Consider the following 25,582-nt stretch of genomic DNA (forward strand, 5'->3'; position numbering starts at 1 on the left):
CTAGAGGAGTTCAGTGCACCTCTTTCAGTCTGTGTGGGAGCAGACATGCATCCAGAATTGCTTTACAGGCCTCCAAGAGACACTGTTGGGGAGGAGATGGACACACACAACACCAGAAAGACAAAATTTGGTGTGAATACATTGCTGAGTGCAAGTGCTGTGGGAATGCTTAACTTCCCTCTAGCCAAACTCATCCTTCTGCTTGGGTCAAAAAAAATGGAAGCTTAAGACAAGTGTAAATACAGTACTTTTAATTATAATTTCTTGAGCTGGAGGTGCACTTTAAGGACAGCTCTGGCCCTGCATTTGATGAGGTAGAGAACCTATAGATGATACCTTTTTAGGAGCTTGAATACAGGATTTTTCTGTGGGAAGAAGACCAATTCACCTATGTGGCTCCTTAGATTCCCGTTCCTCCCTGCCCCATAAGTGCACACATCTGTCAGATAAACCAGGGTTCAGTCAATGTGGAGGGCCAAAACCAAGTGCAGCTGAGTGGCTGCTGCTGAGTGGAGGCACTGGTTAATTTCCACATACACTGAGCATCAACAACCGTGGTTTCAGCTGGAGGCCAGTGAAAGCCTAAGGCGAGCAATAAGAAGTTAGTTTCTTCGTTGTCTGGGTTTTGAAGGGGCAGTTTTGTTGCCTATTGTGAGGGAGGAAGGCAGATCTTTCATTTCAATAAAATGCACTTTCTCCTAAAATAGAAGAAGATTGCTGGTAGCTGATGGAATTGTTTTCATTTGGTGTTGGAGCTTCAGCACAGCCATGTCTAACACTGGTTTTGTCACACATTTTTAGTAGTGTTTATAACTCCTCATTACCAGTTGATCCTTTTGTCTTTAGTTTTTTTTTAATTAATGTCACAATTGAAAGGAAAATCATGCTGCAGTTACGCATCCTGATACTTCAGCAGTGACTGTGGATCAAACAGCAGATCACCAGCTTCTGCTGATGCAGAGTGGTTTAGGAACACAGAAATTACAAGATCAAAGAAGACAGATTCTTCTAATAGAGTATTCCATCCATAACAATAACAAAAGCTTCAGGAAAAAGGTGTCAGAATCCCTTCACAATTATGGAACAAACTGCCATTCAGAAAAATAGTATAACTGCTGCTGTCCTTTTATTGTATGAGTTCACTTTAGCCATATATATTTTAGACTTATTTACCCATATATATTTTAGATCTTTTTTTCCCCTATTTTTCAAATTCGAGCTTTAAAAATGCAGATAATAAACAGGAAATTTACAGCCCCAATATAGCTTATGCTGTGAGCTTTGTTCATTCTAGAGAAAATTATCTTTAAAAAGAAGCAATATGAAGTTTATATCTCTCAGGTTTCCATATTGTTCTTGCATAGAAACTGCCATTCACAATCTCTGCTATCTCTGGAGATGAACAAACCAATAACAAGGCATTAATCTCCTTCCTGCTTAAGGATACTTTCCTTTTTTGTGTACCTCTGTCTTACTGAAACCTTTCTTTTTTGGGTTATTGTTACTCCCAATTAACTTTCAACATCATAACACTTTACATAAAATGTGAAATTCTAGAAAAATTATTTACACTAAAGAATTAAAGGGACACTCTTTAATACTAAAAATCATATATATGCTGTATATTTGACTTGGTATTTATTTGGATGATCCTCTAACAGGAAAAGCAATGCTATTTATGCAGGTGAAATATTTTTTAGAAACTTTATTTGGATTTTTCTGTTTTGCAGCTTGGCTGCATTTTTCTGAAAAATGGTACCTCAATATGTTTCAGGGTTTTTTCTCTAATGCATATCTTTGTAAGAGCTATTAATGCACATTCAGATAAACTTTCTGGAGGCTGTCAGTAGTAACAGTGGTAACAGCTGAAGTGTCCCATCACCTGTACTCAAAACAAGTGATGACCATGATCCAGTGGTCACTGTGTGACTGTAAATCAAGGCAGCACCTGGCACAGAGATGCCCACATCCCAGACTGCTTGTACTTGCCATTCCTTGCACAAGACTTGTCAGCAGAAAGGCAGTGTGGCACTGAGATCCCTGGTGGCTCCCTCATCCTTTTCAGATAAGGTCCCCAGCCGCCTTTGGCTGCACTTGTGTCCAGAGCTGAAGATCATTTGTGGCAGGACATTGGGCAGTGCTGTTGTCCTTGTTCTGTTTTTTCAGTGGGCATCAAAGCAGTGGGGATCCTCTCGTCAACTCCACAGTCACTAATTCACTGCTTTTGCTTTTGCTTCTCTTCTTTTGACAGAGGGAGAGTGCTAAGGTTGGAAGGGAGAGAGGAATGTATTACATTACAAGGGAGAGAGGAGGGAGTATTCTGTTTTGTAGAGCATGATTTGTTATCACACTAGCAATAAAGAGAAAAACAATGTTTGTATATTGCTGCTTCTACAGTATTTCATCATCTTCTGGGACCGGTAGAGCAGCCTTTAGCAAAAAAGAATTCTTTGCTGCAGTTTTACTCATGTCAATATCTGCCTTTGAGTACATTAAATTCAGTGTGGAATAGCTAATTCAGGACCTTGACCTATACTTGCTTTTTGAAATCATTCTAGCTCTTAAATTCTTATAAGCCAGAGGCTAGTACTTGAAACCTATTCACAGTACGCCACAACACTTCTTGAGTCAAGATTTCCCTGTTATCCTCCTCTCTACAATGTTTTCTCCTTTGGTCTGCACTTCACAGGCAGAATTATTAGTACCTGTGTAGAAAGAGACTGTGTCTTATTTTAGCAGTTTCGTGACAATAACAGTATTTCACTGCTCAGAAGGGGTCAAAACAATGTTCTCGCTGTACCGCTAAGCTAAAAAAAGTGCAAGAATGTCTTCTCACAAATCGCTGGAGAGTACGTTTGCAAGAAGTTACGAAACAGCATTTCAACAGCAGATAGAAAAATAGCTGTGGAAACATCTTGGGTAAAAGCTAAAGGGAAAATAGACAACCTTGCAGTTTGCAGTAAAATGCTTGCAGTTCTTCTTTTAGAGGTACAAAGAAAGAATGTAGATGAACTAAATAATTTAGAACAAAAAGTGAAACAGAATTTGGGTAATTTTTTAATTTGTTTCATAATTGTCTCCAGTTCCTCATAGGTACATTTTTATATGCCAACAAGAAATAGTCAAAAACCAAAATGAACCTGTATTTTTACATTTCTAAGCATGATTAATAGAGTCTGAATGTGTGCTGTAATCTGCAGACTGGAGTTAGTAGCCCTTTATATGAGGTGTTAACTTAAACCCCTCTGAAACAGAGATTCCATAAGGGAGTTCTAATGGAAACAGGACTACCAGAAGTGGACATAATTTTCAAATTCTTTGTAAGAGAAGTATGATGTGCCAACTCGATAAAAGTGAGATACCAGCAGAGGACTTAGTTATGCAGAATTCTGGTGAAGAAGCGTTGTCATTAACTTTGCTTTGTTTGACCTCTCTAAAATTGCTTTATAGGGGAAGGGTCAGCTCTGCTTGCTTCAAAGCTAAAACCCAAGACTTCTTTTTTAGCACTTTCACAGCATGAAATGTGTTAACTATTAAAATGGATTTTGTATAACAGCTCTCCATCCCAGTTTGAAACCACACTGTGGCACATATTTGACCATTTTGTACATATACTTTTTTAAATCTCTGAAAGAAAAATAACCTTCTTTTTTAAATGCAAATTCAAAACTAGAACGTGTTAGGCTGCCATCCTTCACTTCAGAATGGTCACAAGATGCCCCTGCTCTTCCAGGAGAGTATAAGGGCAAAATGCATACAAATCAAATGCTTAGTGGATGCTGACTTCCCAGTAGCATGTTGACTGGCTGTTTTGTTGAGATTTCACACACATACATAAAAATAACAGCATTTTTAGCTGATCCCAATAGATTTTTCTGTGCAGCTGCATCACTTGTAAAAGGCTTTTTGTTCCAATTCTTGAAGTCTGAAGTATTGCAAGTATTTTTTTTTTTTTAATCTCAATTATGATTTCTGTGTTGTGATGACTTTAAGGGCTTGATTGGGCTACAAATGTGCTTTGAAAAAACAAGAAAATGTGCCCATGAAAAACATGGGCAGTTCAAAGCTGAATATTGAGCATACAGTTGTAAACTCACATGGCACATGGCTGGGTAGGTTTTTTTGGCAGAGCCAGAGTCTCAACCTGCAGTGATGCTAAAGATATTAGCAAATTAGCACTGCAAAGCTTGCCAGCGTATTCGCTAGAGTCCTGCTCATGCTCTCACTGCTGTAATTAAAACTAATTATTTTCTAAAACATAGTAATACATGAATATGTGCAATAATCATTTTGTAGTGGGCAATCTGTGAAGTATTTTTAAAGCTTCTTTTCCCCCTCCTATCTTTGGCTCGCTGTGCAGTGTGCCTGCTGCCTGGTGCAAGCCAGCACTGTCATTTTATGAGAGCCACACTACTCTGGTAAAGACAGGGATGCTTTACTGATTCTTACATTTTTACCTGTGGGATATATATTTTTTCTTTTTTATTGTCTTTTAGGCTATTCTGTATTTTTCTTACTTCATATCCTTTGAAAGAAGGGCATGAGGGGGATTAAAAAGAGAGAATGGGAAGGTAATCCAGTCTTTCACAAATGCTGTGCACATGGTTTTCAGCAGGGAATCACCTGGTGTCTTGCTGCTGTTTTCTGGTTATTTGCACTGATTCAGTGTCATGGCACCTCTTAGCATCTGCTCTGCCCAGTATTTTCTGTCTATTTGTCTGAATGATTCTTCTTGCATCTTTCTAGAAATCCAGGAACCAGGAACCCAGCAGCTCTGCAGCAATAATACTATACTTGGCACTTGCATCTTCAAATTAAAAAAACCCTTAAACTCCTTGCACCCCTGGGAAGCAACTGTATGCCATTATCAGAGAAAGACATTTATGTGTTCGTTATAGTCCCACCTCGTTTTGGCAGGAGGATGAAGCTGAGTGCTGGTTCTCCAACAGAGCACGGTTTACAGCTTGTAATTCTGTAGTTAAGGCTCACAGTGGCTGAGCCATTCATACTAAAGTCGGTAGGGGCAGGAATTATCTGCTGGACACCAGCCTTAATACAGATGTAATTGGAAAATTCAGGTTTTTTTCTTGGATTCAACATGTCAAGCAGAATGTGCATTGTTTTCATTTGCGTTTGCCTATTGCTAAAGGGAGAGTGCAGTAATTAAAATAGACTTATTTTGTTGAAATGTCGTGGTCAAATGCAGGGACAGTTGAAAAGCACCAGCAGCATGAAGAATGAATTCTACTCTTTAAGCAATGGTTGTTGTTGCATGGTGCTTGTATTCTCTTCGTCTTCGTTGTCCTTTGTTTCCTCAATTGAACTGAAGAGGTTTCCAGGTTTCTGGAGGCTAGAGTAACAGGACAGACGTGGGAAAACCTCTCCTTCACGCGGCGCCACAACCATGCAGCAGGAGGCGTGCTTTTTCCTACAAAGCCAAACATAGTCATGCTTAACTGTTTCTCCTGTTTTCGATTAGCACCTATGGGTCTTGCAGATATGATGACACCTGGTGAGTCCAAACTTCCCCTTCCTCTCAAAGCAGATGGCAAAGAAGAAGGAGCTCCCCAGCCCGAGAGCAAGTCAAAGGTATTTCCACCTTGCGCACGTGGTGTTGGTTCTGCCCGCAGAAGTCTGCTGTGTTGTCCTTCATCTCCTGGTTTTGGCCTACCCACTTCTGTTCTTTCCTGCATGCCTTTCCATTCACGTGCAATCTATTTGTTTCTTTTTTTTTCTTTTAATTTTTTTCTTTTTTTTTTTCTTTTATTTTCTTCATTGTGTGGATCTGAAAGTTACTAGTTCTTACGGCATTTTAACTTGCGGGGGCAAAGCATCCCAAGCCAAAAGTTGCGTGGGCATTTGGCTGTGCCAGGTGGGTGGGAAAGAAGGGTCTTGCCTGGTTTCAATCCTTGCAGCCATTTTTCTCCGCCTTCAGTTATAGCTTCCTGTTTTGGCCGCAGCAGCAACATACTTTAATATTTTGCTTTCCTGCCTTATTTGGTTAAATAAGGTGAACGGCTTGTTTTTGTTTCTTTCTTTCATGGTGGGAAACCCATGCTTAGCATTTCATGTGAGCTTGAAGTAAGCATGGTGGCTTAGTGACTTTAGCCAAGCATCCAGCAAACTTTCCAAATTATACTAATTAACAATGTTGTTTTAATACCTTTTATATATATATATAAATATATTTATATGTGTGTGTTTTCTGTATGTGTCTCTCTGTTTATATATATTTTATATATAAAAATTGGTCAGTCTGTTAAACTGGATGTATATTTTTTTTGTTTTTAATAAAGTTTGCCCTGCCTTTGTCATATTTTTTTTTTTTGTATTCCTCTACCACAGGATAGCTACAGCTCTCAGGGTATTTCTCAGCCCCCAACCCCAGGCAACCTGCCAGTCCCTTCCCCAATGTCCCCAAGCTCTGCTAGCATCTCCTCATTTCATGGAGATGAAAGTGATAGCATTAGCAGCCCAGGCTGGCCAAAGACTCCATCAAGCCCTGTAAGTGGCTCTGGTTATTTTGGTTTTTGTTTATTTTTTTGTAATTAATTATATTTTAATGCTTGCTTGTTTGTTTTGTAAATTACTTTTCTTTATTATTTATCCACTAAACAGTTTTCTTTCTTTATAACACTGGGTACAAATTCTGCTCTCGGACACATGACTGTAAGTTCCACTGCCTGGCTTCAGTGGGGCCTGAGCATGCTTATCCAAGGGCAAAATTTGTCCCAACAGTACTTTGAAATAAGAAAGAGTAAAATTGTGTGCATCATGCAAGTGTGCTGTCTGGTAAAACAGCAGTTGTTGTGAAGAAAACATCCTTCCTGTAACGCATCAGCTTCCAAGCATGCCGACTGTGTTGTTAAGAACAATTCCATTTCTGTTCCTGGGCCCAAACTCCTTCACACAACTGACTTCACTCTGGTTGCTGCACTTGTCTTTACTAGGATTATTTAGGGGAAAGAAGAACAAAGGAAAAAAAAAAAAAAAAAACAAAACAAAATGAGTAAATCTTCTCCCCTATTGAAACTAATACCCATCGAAAGTGAAATTATAGACTCAGCACCACAAAAAAAGTTGCCTTTTATATTTATGAAACATTTTTAATTTTGAATTGTGTATTTGAAATACAGCCATTAGGCTGTCAAGGCACAGTCTAAACCAAAATTGTTTCTAATTTGCTTCATTTGGTTATTTTGAAATAACCCAGACTGTGAGTTGAAAAAAGATCCTGATGCATGTACATTTTTAGAAAACTCTTTTTTAGATGAGTAATGTTTAATCAGTCTCATACAGGTTGTAAAAAAGAACCTGAGAGAGATGTGTGGCACTAAAACCAAATTTCATCATCTTTCTATCTATATATATGGACACACGTAGAAAATCTATATACATATATAGAAGACAGAATGCAGGCCTAAGATGATATGGTCTATGGGGAGCAAATGTCCATCTGGTCATTTTTGCTTTGTTTTGTTTTTTTTTTTAAATAATTAGGAATATGTATGTTGTTCCTCTCTTACTTCTTTTTATCAAAAGTAGAAATGATTGTAATTTTTCTGTAGAAAAATAATGTAACATATTCTTGTACAGAATATAAAGGGGGTTTTCCCCAGTGTTAAAGTGCACTTAAATTAGCAATCATTATTTGATAACAATTTTTACAAAATTATATGTTAAAGAGTATGTCTTAGGGCAAACAGAGGAAGGCCAGTCAGAGGGGAAGAGATCTAACCATCCAAAACCCAGACATTTACAGAATCCCCTGAGCAAGGGGGCAGCATGGCATGAAATGCACCACTTGCATCTTTGGATGTTGATTTGACAGCAACTTTGAGTCTCAGAAGGCAGCTGATGTTACTTGTTCCCACAAGGTCTCATCTTTTTCTTAAAAACGTTTGTGAAAGGGTGACACCAGAAATTCTGTTAGTTGTGTTTGTAGTGATGTTTGGGGTATTGCTTGTTTGGGCAGTTCACTGGAGGAAAGCAAGAGAGTAATTGCTCGGGCTGTCTAACACATCGAATGCTTCCTCTGCAACCAAACAAGAATGTATTCCTGGGCTCATTGCATAAACTGCATAGGAAATCCTGGAGTCATGGTGAACGTATGTGGAGAGGTTTTTTGTGTCTAAATAAAGTATAGATTATTGACAGAGTATAACGCTGGCAATAGTAAATGAGGAAAGTTTATGCTTTCAATTTCTTCTGAATGTCCTTCTCTCCAAAAGCTTCAGTTAGACATGGGTAAATACAGAGCTTTGGAATGATAGAAAAATAAGTGCTGCAAATGAGTTGATCCCTTTTTACCTGTGAAGGCCAGTGGATTGGATAACTTCATCGACTTCAACAGCAGCCTGACATAGACTGGAACGATTGATTGCAGGCATTTCGTTACACTTGAAAACAGCCTGAATTGGTTCATTAAATCCCAAAGCTGTTTCATGTGCTACAACTTGTCCATTCCAGTAGAGAATAAAAGCAGGGGTGAATGGTCTCTGATTCACTTCAAGGTATCCTGTGATCCTACTAAGTGGATCCTCTCTTTCAGCTGTTTTATGTGGAAGTGAAAATGAGAAAATGGGGAGAAAGAGCTAATGAACATTAGGTTTTGAAGCTTCCTTGGGTATGTCAGGAAAAGGACACTTCTGCTCTGCCAGTTTTGCATATAATGTGCATCCCTGACAGTGGCGAGGTAGTTCTAAAATTCTTTGAAAGAGACATTTCAAGTGTGGGTGTAAACTATGCAGGGTCACTGCAACATAAGTAAAGCAGTAGGTTATGAAAACCCCATAAAATGCTGTTAACTGTCCATAGGTACCCATGAACATGACAGTGAATACACCTGAACAGTGCTACACCTCCATGGTGCTAGCTGGGAGGGGTCTCCAGAGTCCTTAGGAGAAAATCTTGACAAGGAATGTGTCTGCACAAGCCTTTGCCAGGGATTGGACTTTGGCAGTTTTAGCTGCCTGTGTATGCACACTCTGTCCTGTAGTAAAAGAGGTCTGTGTAGCACGTGTAATGTTGGCAAATTCTTCACTGAAGTCAGGGAAGGGAACAGGAGATAATTGTATAAATATAGATCCTTAAAGATATGTAGAGAAGCAACTACCCACTGCCTTTCATGTGAAAATAACTCCTACATAAATTGGTGTTGCTCTGAAGGATTCTGCAGACTCACCATACAAAGGTCTGCATATAATACAGTTTTAATAGTGGGTAGGTGTATTGAAAAGCAAGTATGGGTTTTGACAGATTTAGTATGGGAATTGGCTTTGGTATCCACATACTTTGGTGGAGTTTTTTTAATCACCCATTTAAAGACTGCCAGTGTGTCATGTAGAAGAGTGCTGAGGATTGCAGGCAGAGTAGGATATAACTAAATCAGTAAATATATGTGCCATAGGCCTGCACTAGCATTCTTCTGTCACCAAAATTATCAACATACTTAACAGAAGAAAAGGTCGTGATCTGTGTTCTTCCAGCACTACCTGGGATGTGCTCATTTTACTTTAAAATGGGATCTTTCTCTTTTAAACCCTTGTTTTATAAGGGTTAATATTTAATATTTATAGGTAAATTTAGGCTTCAGCTGAACCTGCCCATGTGAAACTGAAGTTTGTTTGTGTATAGACTAGCTTGCACACATCTGTCATTTTTATCCATTTACTTTTATAAAAATAGAGAAGAGAAAAAGATCTTTACTCTTGAGGAATAGCATTCTTCCCTCCAGTGCATTCTTCTAAAGTTAACATTTCATTTTAGAAGAAAATTGCACCCATTTTACAAAGCATGACAACCTGAAAGCTCACACAGTAAGAAACACTTCTTACCTTCTGTAAGCTGTGAAAAGTTTTCAGATTATACTGTCATTTTAGAGCTTGCTGCCACACTGCTGAAAAGCAGCATCATTTGAGATGTATAGTAGAAAAATGCAGAAAGAAAAATTCTTAACTATTTCCCTTCTGCTCTGATTCTGATTTGGAAAAGTGAATCTTAACATATAAAAATGAAACCCTAAAACTTGTAAATCTGAACTTTCTTAATCATGTTTCACCATAAAAGTGAAATAGAGGCTATTTTGTTGCCTGATGTGTTAGAATATAAGCACATAGAAAATTTTCTGCATAAAAGCTGGAATTTCCCACCTTCATTTTTGTAGAGTTCTGGGGCATTTTAAGTGTCAGATTAAAATTTATGCTGGTGAGCAGTAACTTTGTACTTACTGCAGAAGGTAGTGGAGTAGTTCCAGTTCATGCAGCTGTTCAAGCCTGTGTGATCATGTATCTGGTGCTCACCACAACATCAAATTAGTAGCAACGTGACTTCCCTACTTTCCCCTTTCCACCCACCCAAAAAAACCCTCCCAAACTTTGACAAAGTGTATTTGTTGCTAAGAGTTAAACTGATTTTCTTGAGTACCCAGATATATAGCAAGTGATGCTTTCAGTAAATTGGTTGCTATTACAGAATCAGTTTGTGCTTTCTTTGCATAATCTGCAGGATTCATGTCAGTGTATTTCCTGCCAGCCACTTAGTATTAATAAAACAAATTTAGCCCTGACTCTCACTTCAGTAGGAGTTGTAACACAGCTGAGTCTGGCTGAAGTAAATTCAGGCATGGACCTCATTTCTAAGACATGTAATCATGTATGTCTGTAGGAAGGATTGCTGTGAAGAAGTTACAGTGTCAGCAAGGCAGAAAACTTTAAAGGAGACTATTTATTTAATTAAAATTAATATCTGTTCACTGGAAAGAACAGCAATGGCTCATGGAACTGCTAGGTCACCTCCTTGGCTTCATGTTTCTTTTCTCCTGACTCTTTTCCAGTTTTGCCAAATTACAGCTGATAGCTGGAAGGAGATACAAAGTCTGTCATATTTTCCAGGCTAACATGCAAGATGAATGGTGGCAATGCTCTTGAAATCATTGGCAGTGGGGTTCCACTCTGCCGTGTCCCTCTTTCATGGTGTTGAGTGCCAGCCCTCACCACTTTGTGGGGACATGGACAAAGTGAGCGGTTTTGTAGCATCTGTGAGGTGCAGTGAGGATCTTTTTTAGAGATGTTCAACTAGGAGTGAGTTTCTGTTTACTTGACAATAGCCTGTCTTCAGTTCAAAGCAAGGAAAAGGCAAAAGAGGAAAAGAGTGATTGACTAGATGAGTTTTAAGAAGTGTCTACTGCAATCAACAACAAAGTTTAGGCTTTTTCTACACAGACATAAAGGATATGTTTCCCTTCACATATTTGGCTTCTTTCCCAAAGCTTTATGTCAGTCTTTTTCCCTTGTGTTTAATTCTGAACCACTCCCATCTTCCACTGCTGAGCAAATCAGTTCACTTTCTGCAAGTAGGAGGGTCGTCCTGCTGTAACAGCAGCCCCTCTCTGCTGTCAGAGCTGAGGCAGCTTGGGTAGGGGCTGTGACAGGGTCTGTCCACACATGGCACAGAGCCCAGCTCACAGGGTTACATTGCACAGAAAAGATAGGGTGAGAATTTATAGCTTGTGTAGCAGCCTCAGTGCTTTCTGCTGTCTCTACATCAAGGGGGGAAAAAAAAGAGAAGAAAAGAGAATCAAACATAACATGAGCTTTTATTAGCTGTAAAGCCCAAAGAGCAGCAGGTTCACTCCTGCCTTTTTGCCACAGAGATGAAATTCTGCTCTTGCCATTTCTTCTGCTTTTCCTGGTGGTGTCTTAGTCTTAGAAAACCATCCTTGGTTTTCCCCAGATCGTAACACACATTCCCTTTGCAAGGAAGGACAACAGAGATGGATATCATCTGTACTCCAGCAAGGGAGAAGAGTAGTTGCTACTTACGAGCCTTATTGAATCAGGCAGCTAATTGGCAGTTCACAAAGAATATTGCCACCAATCTCCTTGCACTGTAGGCACTCTTGCTCATCTTGCTTTTTGGCCACCAGTGGTGTGAAGTGGTAATAAAGCATAACCATTTATGACTCTGAAGAGAGGACGACTTCTCCGTGCACTAGTTTGCCATGGTTCACACTTTAGGCTATTTTTGTGCAATTCCTGCTCTGGAGGACCACTTTCAGGTTTTCTAGCCCATCTTTGAGGGCAAAGAGGAGAGGATTAGTTTGTTTTTAGGATTTTCTAAACTTGTGTGGGACAAACTTGTTTCTAATTTTACCGAAGTAGTTGCTTGCAAAAGCACTTTGAGATAGGTGGACGAGAAACACTCTGTGAGAGCTACCTCTTCTTAAAATGACATGAGGCAACATCAGAAACTTGCCTTCTGGGATCCAAAGTTCAGATCAGTGAAAGTAATATGAGAATGGGGAGTTTGGGCCCTTTATTTAAAAAGCTGACTTTTCTGTATATGGACAGAATGTACTGTTTGTGCCTGAACTAGTAGCCTTCATTCCTGACTGTTGTGTGATAGCTTTAGTTTGTTGGACATCTTCTCTTTTTCAATGTTGTGAGTTTCTTACTTTCTTTTCCCTTCCCCTCCCACCCTTCCCCCAACTCTTTCTTTTCTTCTTGCAATTTAGAAATCAAGTTCCTCTACCACAACTGGAGAGAAGATCACTAAAGTCTATGAGCTAGGAAATGAGCCAGAGCGCAAGATGTGGGTGGATCGGTACCTGACGTTCATGGAGGAGAGGGGCACGCCTGTGGCCAGTCTGCCAGCTGTGGGCAAGAAGCCCTTGGACCTGTTCAGGCTCTATGTCTGCGTCAAAGAGATTGGAGGTTTAGCACAGGTGAGAACAACTGGTTAAAAGTGAACCTTCAAAAACAATATTCTTTTTTTCTAGAGCATTCCTGCTGGATACATCATTAGGTTTTCAGCCCAGACAATATTGTTGAAGAAAATTATTTCATGCTTTGATAGCTGTCTGGAGTTCATTTTGGGCTGCATAATGGCTGTAAAACTTAAAGTTTGAATCAAGATTGACCATCACTGTAGACAGATTAAATTGTTGCCTTTTCAGGGAAATCTAGTAATGCTCCTGAGAGAAGAAAATAGGAAAAGGCCACAGGATCAAAATTACGAGTAAGAAGCAGGTGATAGAGCTAAAAGGAAAAGGAAATTTTAAAGTCCATTTTTCCTATATAGAGATACAGCCTGTAGGACAATTCAGTTCATCTCTCCAGAGAGACTGCAGACATATTCTTAAAACACACTCCTTCATCTCAAACCTTTAATTCTCAGTGTCTCTATACAATATATGTGTTTCTTAGACACGGACTGTGCTGTGTTTGGGAAATGCTTACAGTATATTTTAGGTTGCCTTGCTAACATAATGATTACAAGGAAAAGGTGAATTACCTAAATGAGTTGAAGAAAAACAAAAGCAGGAAGAGTTGAGGATAAAAAAGTCACAGATGGGGGACAGAAGCTTTTATTTGTGTTCTCACTAGTTAATTTGAAGTTTTGCGAAGGGATGTTGGAAAAATGTTCATGAGTTCTATAGGGCTGTTCACCACAGAGGAAGAGTTGTTTCGCTGTTTAGCATCTAAAGGGAAAGCAAGAGAAAACAGTCAGTGCTCACAGTCTTAGATTTGGCATTCGAAGTCACCTGTCCTTGCCTGATGCTTGTACAAAGCATCCCTTGCATCTAGGGCTTCACTGGCTAGACATTAGACCCTGGTGAAGTGCAGGGATCCATTAGTTCTGTGTTTATGAGAAGATTTGTTGAATGCCTTGCAAAATGAGGTCTTAAACATAGCTAACATGTAGATAAATAAGCATCTGTAATATTATATAAAATGTAATATTAAAACATACAATTTTTCACTAATTACAAAATCTGAACTCAAAAATATGGCAAACAAATTAGAGTCTCCAAAAAAGAACATATTTTCATAATGTATGTGGTTAGTTCAAGAAAGGAATGTCCAACATTGATTAGCACCCATTCCAAAGCTATTTTTAATAGTGCACCTCACAATATAGGATTTGACTACTGAATTAGATCATTGGCCTTTCAAATCCAGGGATTTTAGCTATTCTTATTATTAAAGGAAGGCAGAGAAACCTAACATTTCATTCTGCCGGTTGTTAAATGCTGTATATTGGTAAGTGATGTTATCCTGACATTTTTAGTGATCAGCTCATGCCCCTCAGCATCATACGGATTTGATTACTTTTAGCTCAGAAACTTTATTACAGGTAAATTGTATCATGCAGCTGCTCTGCCTCATACAGCATGACTGTGCCCAGAGTGTGACTCTTAGCCACAAAAATTGAGCAAGATGGGGGGCAGATGGGATATTCTAGAGAGTTATTCATGTTTGCATATTATGGAAATTAATTTTATTTTGGGACATTCAGTGTTGATTTTCAGTGACAGACATTATGCTTTGCCAAAGAATAGATGCTGTTCACTTAGACTGATTTTTGAAAGAGCTTCAGTTACAAATGCATGTGCTTTAGTACTGGTTAAAATTTACACCTAAAATGAGGGCTTCTGGTTTTGCTGGTGTGCCCACATGAATGGTCACTATGTTTATCTGTTCAGAGCTACTCAGAGGTGCAGAGCTTTGCTTGCTGAGTTTTATTTAAATGCATCTGTGTGATGCCCTCCTAAAAAGCTGTTGCTCCAGCTTCTGCGCTCCACATCTCGTGACTCTGCCTGGAGAGTGGCAGGGAGCAGAGCTGTGCAGCAGTGGTGCACATTCCCTCTCTGAGGAGCTGCCATTGATGGGTCCAACAGGAGCAGACCAGGTGCTGGCAGTCTTCCTTTAAATGCCAATATACTGGGCATTTAGGCATGAACGTTTCTGTTTGCGTTATGCAATGTGTTCATTACGCACCACTTAGCTGTAAGCCAGTAGGCACAAAGAGCTGTGTAACTGGATTTCAGGCCTCAACAAGGGCAGTTAATGAAAATCTGGTCTCCTTTAACTCCTGGGTTCTTGCAGGATGTACCAGAGAAATAAAAATACTTAGCATAGTCATGCCAACCTGCTTGCTGTTAATGCCGTCCTTAAAAGGTCTTTGCTGACTGGCAGCAGTTACAGTGTTATTAAACACTGAGAGAAACTTGAAAAAAATGTTTTATTTGCTGGCACAATGACTAAGGAATAGTATAGCTAATGATAATCTTTCTAGCTATACAAGTTAAGTTGGAGTCATTAAAATATCAGGCCTTAGGGCAAGTAGCAGGCGATCATGGAATCAGAATTGCTACCCAGAAAAGATGAGATTTCTCAGATGTTTAAAGACAATTTATTTTGGTGCTGACCCTGCTCTTTGGATCATACCTCGAAATTGCATAACTGGTTGAATGAACTTAAAGGCATCAGGTGTCAGAGCAAAAGCAGTGGCTACTACGAGTGGTACAGCCAAGTGAGTCACTGGCATCAGCCAGGATGACAAATGAACTCGCTATTATTACAAATCAGCTGTGTTTGAGGAACTCATGAGCAGAGTCTTTAGATATTCTTAGCCTTACACTGCAAACAAGACTCACAGTGGAGTGGTGCAGTCAGCATTGTAATACAGAGTATTGCTGAACTAGCCGTGAGTGTTTGAAGTCTGCCTTAATTAATTAAGGGGCCTGGGTTCGCTCGGCCTCTCATCTAGCCAGAGGATCATTGATCTGTCCCTGCAAGATGCGCTAAAGTCAAAGGAATTGAACCAGGAATTACAAGCTGAACTGTTCGACAGCTGGTGGCTATTTGGGAGAAAAATTCATTTTTCATATCAATGTTCAAACAAATTGCAGAATAACACTGTTAGTGCTTTCTAAATTATATTTTAGAAGCTGCTTTTTAATTAGAATGGGGTGGGTGTGGGTGGGTGTCAGGGAGGGAGAGTGAGCAGGAATTTGCTTGGAGATGGATTGCTAACTGAAGAGCATAGGCCCTGGAAGGGCATAAGACATTTAAAGGATGCACCATGCAGAAGACTCCACAAGCAAAGCTTTTTATGTAGCTATCAGCAGGTTCCTTAATGGCTTTATAACTGTAAATGCTGTCTGTGCATTACTGCGTGTGGGAGTAATGAGCATTAGTTAAAAGAGGAAAATAAAAAAAAGTAAACCAAGACATTAAGTGCTTTTTTTTTTTTTCCTTTTTTGTTTCCTGACTTAAACAAAACACTTTGCTGCAAACCAATGATTCTGCCGTTTACTTTGCTAGGTTAATAAAAACAAGAAGTGGCGTGAGCTGGCAACCACCTTGAACGTTGGCACTTCGAGCAGCGCAGCCAGCTCCCTGAAAAAACAATACATTCAGTACCTGTTTGCCTTCGAGTGCAAGATTGAGCGAGGGGAGGAGCCCCCTCCAGAAGTCTTCAGCACTGGAGATACCAAGAAACAACCTAAGATTCAGCCGCCATCTCCTGGTAAGTCAAATAAACTGCAGCCTCTTACACAACCATTTTTTGAATGCAAGGCATACTAGGTTGTTGCACCCTATGTATTTATAAGCGTGCCTTGATAATGCTGTGAAAAAAAGGATAAACCTGTTGTTGGAATCTTCGTTCTCAGACTTGGAGCCAGCTCCTGAGTCAAATCAGAGTTAACTCTGAAGGGCCACCACAGTTGTGTGTCTTGTTTGTCCTTCCTCAGTCCAACATACAAAGATGTGTGTGCCAGTGTTCCCTTAACATTCAGTGGCAGGGGTGTAATAAAAAGAACAGAAGTCTGCTGTAGGACAGGGGCATGCATTTACCTAAAGGTCAGGCTCTGGTACCTGCACTTTCCTTGCTGTGACTGAAGCTGCTTTCCAACACAACTGTTGATCTGCAAGGCTTCATTTGGAGCAGGATGGCAGATGCTGGACTCATCGGTGTGTCTCAGATGGTTGCTCTGATGCAGCTCGTGTTGAATGTGAGGCAGATGGAGAGCTGAGAGTACAGAGTGTCCTCACTGCCAGACTTGCTAGTTTGGAGGCACGCTCTCTGTTCTTTCGTTGCTAATCCTGTGTGTCAGGTAAGTCATTAGGATCACTGTTTTTATCTTCTCATCTGAAAAATTGAAACTGGGATTACTTTATTTTGACTGTTCTTTCTTGCATTTACGGTGTGGTGTAAATGAAAACCACTGTTTTCTTTCTAAATTCATGTCACTTATGACACTCAAGATTTAATAGTCACAGTTGATACTCAAGGCAGGACTATTCTTAAGTAGAAACATTTTAAGTACATAGGAAGAATCATAGTATTAGTCTAGATGTTGACTTCTGGACTACCCATGGAAGAGTAAAAAAATCATTTAATTACTTCGGAGTATTCCTTTTTTTACTAGTTTTTCTGACCAACAAAATAATTTGACAAAATTTGCAAAATACTGCCACAGTTACTTATTAGGCAGACCACTGTCACTTGTTGCCAAAAGAATATAATTTCTGGAATGTTTACAGGAGTTTCCTGCAGTACAACACAGTTTTAGGAAAATATTAATTCACTGAATTTCTGTTAGTACAGTTCACTGACTGAAAATGGAAAGTGGAGTGTCAGAGACCCAGCAAGCCCTGGAGACAGTTTGCAATTGCATGACTTCAGTACCCTATCATGGACACTAGAAAATTGCAAAGACCTTTATAATCATATAATAAAGTTCTGGCCTTTCCAAGATTATCTCTTAAAATAGTGCTTTCTCAGTACAGAAAAAGATAACAGTGATAAGGCTTAAATCTTTCTCAGCCTATTTTATTCAGTGTAAGGATTTGAGGGAGTGTTTTGTTAAAATCTCACTGAGCACATCTCTGTGTCATAGCTTAAAATATTTCCTCCACCTTGTTAAAACTTAGAGTTGTAAGGTACCCCAGTGGTGATTGTTTAATAGAGAGGAGATAAATTGTTTAATAGAGAGGAGATTAGGTTACTTTGCAATTCAAGATTAGAAGATAGAGAAAAACACTTGGTAGTAGAAGTAAAGCCCATAGTCCAAATGTTTATCTGTCTGAAATTAGCACAGAGTGTCCTGAGTGTGCACAGCTGCAAAAAATAATATATATTGGAGGTGCCCATCACCTCCTGAGAAGACTGGTAAGTGAAGCTGAAATGGTTTGACTTGCTAAGGACAGTGAAGAATAAATTAATCCATCTCTAAAAATGAAAGAGTATTACGCTTTGTTCTCTCCTCCCTTACCTTCTCTCTCCAGTACTGCTCTCAGTAGTTGATTTGGGGAAGATCACCATAAATCAGCTGAATTTTGAGATGAGGAATTACTATTTAAATAAGTAAACAAAGGAATGGAAATGTCAGATGTACCAATTCACAGGGTCTTTTTGCATAATGATGCTATGAATGAAAATGGCAAAGTCCAAGTTTAAATTTATCATAACATTCGAGCAAGCTGTCTTTGAGGAGAACTGAAACTATTTTTCTAAAATAAAAACACAGCAGGACATAGAGAATAGAAAAGGGGGAAGCAAGCAAGGATCTCAAGGTTTGTTTTGTTGGAGAGAAAAGAGCTCGTGTCACTGAATGGGACTGCACTTCTGTACAGAGAAAGGCTTTCCCAGTGTGTATCAGCTTTAGTACATGAAATCCCGCTGAGGTATAGATGCCTCAGAGAGTACAAGCCTGTTCTCTTTAATAGTCAGCTTTTTTTCTCATTCCTTTTCCTTCAGTATATACCAACATTAACATTTAGAGGCACAAAAGAAGCAGAGTTGTAGACATACTTTAGATAATCTGTCACTCTTTGGCATTCAGAGGGAACAGGAGCCCAATACAACAAGAAACAGTAGCCTCCCAAGGTCCTTACTTTAACCATTAGCCACTCTTGTGCAGTTAGCGCAGCATAGGCAGAGCCACTCAGAAGCCAAATCCATTTGCAGAGAACTAGTTACAGTGTTAGGGCTGAAGTTAATCTGATAGGAAAGCAGAGGAACTTGTCTCAGAGGGGAAGGTGGTGTATTTTGTCCAGTTCTAAGAAGCTGATGCTATGAAACAAGCTTGAGATCTTAAAAATCAGCTGATCTTCATAAAACTTTTAAAATTAAATATTTCAATTGTTCGTAAGAATACATCAGGACTGGCAGCCTTTATGGTACAGAGAAGGATTCAGTTGGAATGTCATCGTAGCTTCCAGGTGGGTGGTTATGCAAGGTGGGAGCAGGCTGAAGTGCAGCTTAGAGCAAATCCGTTCTTGCAGATATCTGACATCCAAGGGGTGGTTCTGTGACTGCCTCACACATGGCCTTTAGAAAGCAGGCATAGAGGGAGTGCTAGGGAGCACAGTGAGACAGCCATGGCGAGGAAATTCATATGGAGGAGCATGGACAAGAAAAGGATGTGATGTGTAAGTCAAATTTATGGGACTGCCAGACGGTGGTCATGTGTTTGTCCATTTGCTTGTAGCACTATATTCAGGATTCTCCCATCACTTCTGTTTTTACATCATTAATAAGGTATATGGAATGTAAAGGAGTGAATAATTTAATGTTATGTACAGTGAAATTCAGAATAGTGTCAGCAATTATAAGAAGTTCAAAAAAGGAGTGAGAGTAGAGCAGCAAAGTGACAGACTGGTTGTCCTTGATTGGCAGAGATTTGCACAGTAGCCAAGGTGTTAGGGTTAGGATTAGGTGCTCATTTCAATTGTTCTTACCTCATATCACTGTCAGAGCCTCTTCTGCTGTTTCATAAAGCTCCTGGGGAGGGGTAGGGACCTGAATGTTTTAGTGTGCCTTGCACTGTCTGCGGCTGTGCAAGTTGGTGACGTGTTTGCGGTAGGCTGAGGCCTTCATGTCAGCTTAAATCTGCCTGGGTCAGGTAATGCCATCAGCAGCGAAGGCCAGCAGCAAGTGCCTAATGACAGACTAACTATTGGAGGATCCCCAATGGCCTTCTGTCCTGATCACTGGGTCTGTGCCAAGGGCCATGTCACCTGCTGATGACTTTCGCTTCATAAAAACTCCCCTGAAGAGAGTGGCATTGTAGGTCTTCCTTCTTTCCAGGAGCAGGTGCAAAGACAAAATGCTTTTCCTGTCATGTGTGTTTGATAGTTTTGACCAAAATGCTCACAAATAATATGGCAAGTTGTAAACTGAGAAGAATTCTGGGCACCATTACTGTAAGCACTAAAGGATGCTGGAGAAAAAATTCCAGAGGAGCATCAGCATGAAGGAGTTACCTTCCATTGCTGTACTCTGGCACTCTGCATTCTTAGTTGCAGTGTGTAGTTATGTGTGCACAGCTCTCAAAGTAACAGGCTCATAGTTTATCCTGTGTTGAATGAACAGGATGGCCAATGTGGTCCAGCTGAGGATGCTTGTGAGTAACAGCAGCTGGCTCTGATGTCAACAGAGATTTCATTAAAGCAAATCTGGAAAACTCATACGCTTGTGCTGGAAAGAGGGAGCGAGAAGGCACGCTGCCTGCGTTTCCTTGGCAGCAGAGAAAGGCGACTTGGGGAGGGGGGAGGTGGGGGGACACTGCACGGCAGGACACAGCCATTCAGTGAGCGCGTCTGTAACCAAAGCCATCCGTCTCTGCTGGCGGGTGGCTGACTGAAGTGCTATTATTAGCAGGCAGGTGATGTCATGGAGCGTGTCATGAGGCCAGGCAGGGAATCCCCACTGAAGATAGATGGGCCAGGGGTTGGGAGGGGTGGCTGGGGGGACAGGCGGAGGTGGCCCCGTGCCTGCATCCACGCCTGCCCGGGGGGCCCTGCAGCAGGCAGCAGCCCCCAGTCCAGCCGAACTGGGGCACCGGTTTGTGCTGTGTAAATTATCTTCCCAGCGTGGTGGCTGGCTGTTCGCTCTGAAGTATGTGAATGTACTTAACCTTCAGTAACCTTTCCATTGTTTACTTTAGAGTATACATTTGTAGCTTCTGGCAAAAGGTAGGGATATCCTAGAGAGCATGTCAGGCCTCACATTAATGGAGTTTCAAGAGGTTTCATTCTTCTTTCCTTTTTTTTTTTTTTCCTCTTTTTTTTTCCAAAGGGAAAATTTGCTGGTAAGAGAAAGGTTTAATATTTTTTTTCAACTTCATATTTCTTCTCTGGTAAATAAAGGGTTTTTCCTGAAAACAGTAGTTACTGTCATGTAGGCTTTGCAAGGTAGAAGGCATTCCAGTACCAGAATTCCATGCTGCACAGAATAATGCATGCTATCTTGTGTTATTAACACATGTTTCCACAGCAAACTGTGGAAGATCTCACCTTCTCACTGACCAGGATGTCAATTGTATTTAAGTTTTGATGCATTTTCTGTTGTGAAAAACATATTCTTACAAATCTGCTCTGGTACCTGAAAGACAATTATTGCTTAGATGTGGATGTGAGATGAGGAATTCGGTAGCTATGAACCCACAGGTATTTTTCCTGGACATCCCCAAGATAACTGCAGAATCATGTAACGATTACTTTTCCTAAAAGAACATTGTTGTTTGTCTTCCTTCTTAGAGCTTGGTTTAATACTGAAGAACTCTAAAAGATACGGTTTCTCTTTCACAATGTCCACAATCAAAATGAAGCAACTAACATAATAAAATCTCTGCAAAAGTAGATGTAAAAATTTCAGAGTGCAGTCCAGCAAATGTAAAATTTAAGGTGAAATAGGAAATACAGGCTCTTCTCGGTAGATCGAGTCTTAATCCAGAGATTGAAACACTTGGAGTTCCTATTCTCTAGAAATGTCCCTAACCCAGTGGAGGTCAGGGGCAAAGTGTATTAACAAAGCAGTACCAGAAACTTTGACAGCATTTGCCTTCCATTTTTTTAGTTATATATAAGCAGTCATTTAGAAAGATATAGGAAAAATAACCAACCTTGTAACTGCCACCCTGAAGATAGAAAATGGACTTGTAGCATCTCAGTTGGGTATCTTTTTTTTTGTAAACCATTCTTTATAGGAGATGATATAAAACACATTGTTAGTAATAAATTTGCACTCCTGCAGTTTGTAAATACTGAAAAATCTTTCCCTTCTTTCCTTTAGGTTTGCTAGAGGTATGAATTAAGCTCTTGCTTAGGTAGGATAGGGAAAAGCTTAATTGCTTCTTAATAGCCCAGCATCAGAGAATAGGCAGGGTTAGGCAATATCTGAATTTACAGTAAGTCTATGGGTACACTAAGAAGTTTGCTTACATGTTTGTAATACAGCAGGATGGTATGTGACAATCTGTGGCATAACTCAGAAATGCTTTCAAGCTTTTTATAAGAATCTAGAATTGTGTTTAAAGCTCAAGGGCAGAAGAATAATCCTGACCTGCTTGGGAGTGATATATACAAAGAGCTCATTTAATGTGAATATGGTTGGTTTTTGTTTTATCATAGCACTAAAGCTTTCAGCTAACCGTAGACTAATGTAACTAGCATTAGTTGTTGCAAATGTTCTTGTTCCTGTATTAATGCAATCAAAGAGCTTTTCCCAAACTTCTTTTTGAACCTCATTACTATGTAAGCATAATCCAAAAATGCCTCAGAAAGCTGAGGACAAGAACAATGTGGTCCACACAATGTGAATCTTACATACGCACTTGCTACTGAGACTGATTTCCAGATAGGGGAACATGTGTTACAGATATATATGAAACACATATATAAATGGTGATCTTCAGTTATAAACAAGCTCTGCCTGTCAGGATGATGAGTGTTCTAGGATTCTGAGTCAATTATAGACTACTCTCTTTCATATACAGAAGAAAAACCCATACTGCTTGTTCCAATTTTCACTGTAACAGTAATTTATAAAGTTTTGTTAATTGGTTGTTGAACGTAGATAGGCAGGCACAATAACACACTTAGATGACAGTTCATAAAAAAGAAGGACCTCTCAAGCCAAATCCATGTCCTACTCAGTGTCTTAGATTTGTGAATTTTTTCTGTTGGTAATTTTTTTCCAGTTGCATCTAAAGACTTGAATCCTACAAGTTCTCTTTCCGTAGAGTTTCTGCTGCAAGACCTGTCAGATCCAAGGCTTAGATGCTGTTACTAATCCTCACCACCTTCTAAATCATAAAACTGCTATGGAGAGCTTTGGGCTCAGGGCATGTTTCTGTTCAGTAGTGACATGAAAATAGTAGCTTTGGTGTCTCCTCTGGGAGACTGCTCTGGGTGTATTTTACCATTAGCTTCACCATTACCAATATCTGATGTGTTAATTTAATGTCCTTATTGCTGATCAGTCACATCAGAACACAACAGTATAACGCTCTTCTACTTTTGTTATATCAAGAATATCAAGGTATTTACCTCCATTTAGGAGGACAGTAGTGCAGATACTGTATTGCTTTCTGAGATCTCAACCAGTAAGTTTTTGCAGATTAAACAGATTCTTTGAAGAATTGACCTGGTCTTGTTACATATACTTTACCATCATTGACCCTAACTAACATTTTGTTAAGATGTCCACTTCTATTTTTACAATTCTTTTAAGACTGTTATCTGTAGCCTCCTGTTCAAATTCTACTTTCAGTTATTGTTTTCTTCTGATCCGAGATTGCCTTTTGCATTTCTTAAATACCATCTTTTGCCATGCTGTCTCAAAGATGACATGGAATTGCAGTGTGCTGCTAATCATTTGCTGTGTTTCACCATGGAAATGTCTGCCTTTTAGTGCTAAATAAAACCATGAATTTATATTAATATAGCATTTCAAATTTATGATGAAAAGCTTCTGGCTGAAATACTTCTTATAAATGCATGTGTTGTGATAGTGATTATATGAAGAAGCTATGCCAAAGAACAACCTTCATTTACTCTGTTGTAAACTACAGACAATTAACTTTGTATCTCTGACCTCTGATTTAAATGATCCTTCATCTGGATGATTTCTACCCATGTTGCTTCAGGCAGCAGATTAAATTCATGGTTCTAGGAAAGATGATGGCTATTACTACACAGCATATCCTGATCTCAGAGGATTTTGGGGGAAGTTATGAAGTACTGACATGGATTGAGGGATACACAGGCTTCTGGAGGAAAGAACCTTTTTTTTTCCTTAACGATTATTATTTCCACAGGAATTTGGCTGCTACCTTTTCATAATTACTTTTTTTTTTTTTTTTTAATTTGCAGCTAATTCTGGTTCCTTGCAAGGCCCACAGACTCCACAGTCCACTGGTAGTAATTCCATGACAGAAGTGCCAGGCGATTTGAAGCCCCCAACACCAGCATCCACACCTCATGGACAGATGACACCTATGCAGGGTGGCAGGTATGAAAAAGGCTTTGCTTCATTTTTTATTGTTCTAGTTCCACAGCAGTTTAATCTGGTCTTTCCAAGCTGCTTTGGCACTCGTAGGATTTTGTGGTAAACCAGTCAGAGCCTGAAAAGTGGCAGAAAAGTATTTTTGGAGGAGAGAGAGGGAAAGGGAGGAAGGAGTAGAGAGGGGTCCATTAGCTTTCTAAACACCAGAGAAGGATCAGACAAGCACCAGTGCAAAGAGGTGCATGTCAGTCTGTCAGTAGTGGGGAGGAAGGTGGAACCCAACAGCAACTACTTAGAACCACAGCCTTCCTCTCCTCGCTTACTCTGTACACCTCTGGTCAACAGATCCAGTCATGCTCAGGAAGGAGAAATGTGGTTTAAAGGTGTTACTTGAATTAAAATTGTGAAAAGTGTATACAGTAGTTGAGATAGCAGAGGGTTCAACTGGATGGACCAAGAGATCCCTTTCAGTTCTGTGCTCTGTAAGTCATCCAGACTGGCTCAATCTGAAGTGAAGCTGTCTCACCATTCATTAAGCAGCCTTAGTCCTCTGAAGTCCAGCAAAACAGTTTTTTATGACTTCAGCAGGAACATGACTGAGCTCTGAACTGTGTGCAGGGCCACTCCAAACTTAATTTACTTAGGTTCTTTTTTTCTCCATCTGTAATGTTGCAGAAAGGATAGCAAGAACTTTCTTTAATCACCTTAATTCAGATTGAGTTTTCTAGGTGAAAAAAAAACAAAACAGCTTAGTGAAATTTCAGGAAGGTTTAGGCTTTTGTGTGAGTAATAAGAATGCACAAACAATAGAATTAGATAAAAAACTCTGATCTCTAAGGTAAGCAGACAAAGAAGCTTGAGGAAAAATGGGTAGATTCTTTTAAATGATTGTCCATTGTGAAAGTCTTTTGCATCTTCCTTGGATGCATCCTGCACTGATCACTGGCACAGCATGGTGAGCTAATTGTATTTTAGTCTATGCTGTTTTCACAGTTCTTACGAATACAGGATGATGTTCATGTTTCTTTCTTCTTAATCTGCTAGGAACAGCGCCGTCAGTGTGCATGATCCCTTTTCTGATGTGAGTGATTCAGCGTTCCCAAAGCGAAACTCCATGACGCCAAATGCACCATACCAGCAGGGAATAAACATGCCAGATATGATGGGAAGGATGCCATATGAGCCGAATAAAGATCCTTTCGGTGGAATGAGAAAAGGTACTTTCTTTCTGGGGGCTTAAGTGTTCTTCCCTGTGTCGTAGGTAATCAAGATTTTGTAGTCAGAATGAGCTTTGTCACTGTGATGATTTTGCCATTGGTGTCCTTGTAGAAAAAAGAGAGGAGGTACAGTGCAGTTGAGTTTCTGGTCTGGTCATATTTTCTCCACTCAGAGTCATGCCCATTATTTTGGAATCAACAGAATCCTGAAAATGTTTGTAGGAATAAATTTTGGTAGATGGCATAAATAATAGGGTTAGAATTTATATTTCTTGAGGTTGGTA

The 25,582-nt window shown here is 39.7% G+C and overlaps 1 protein-coding gene across 6 annotated transcripts in view; it reads left to right on the forward strand.

The window, feature by feature from the left end:
• Positions 1–25,582, forward strand: part of ARID1B (AT-rich interaction domain 1B) — a 326,090-nt gene that overhangs the window by 286,285 nt on the left and 14,223 nt on the right. For all 6 annotated transcript variants that reach the window (XM_041423655.1, XM_041423657.1, XM_041423654.1 and 3 more), the window contains 6 exons: positions 5,480–5,589; positions 6,346–6,504; positions 12,515–12,724; positions 16,110–16,314; positions 23,949–24,087; positions 25,126–25,298. In XM_041423655.1, coding sequence (XP_041279589.1) covers positions 5,480–5,589; positions 6,346–6,504; positions 12,515–12,724; positions 16,110–16,314; positions 23,949–24,087; positions 25,126–25,298 — 996 coding nt within the window. The remainder of the gene's footprint in view (positions 1–5,479; positions 5,590–6,345; positions 6,505–12,514; positions 12,725–16,109; positions 16,315–23,948; positions 24,088–25,125; positions 25,299–25,582) is intronic.

This window comes from Onychostruthus taczanowskii, unplaced genomic scaffold, assembly GCF_017590055.1.
Source record: "Onychostruthus taczanowskii isolate IOZ18803 unplaced genomic scaffold, ASM1759005v1 scaffold8, whole genome shotgun sequence".
NCBI classification, from domain to species: domain Eukaryota; kingdom Metazoa; phylum Chordata; class Aves; order Passeriformes; family Passeridae; genus Onychostruthus; species Onychostruthus taczanowskii.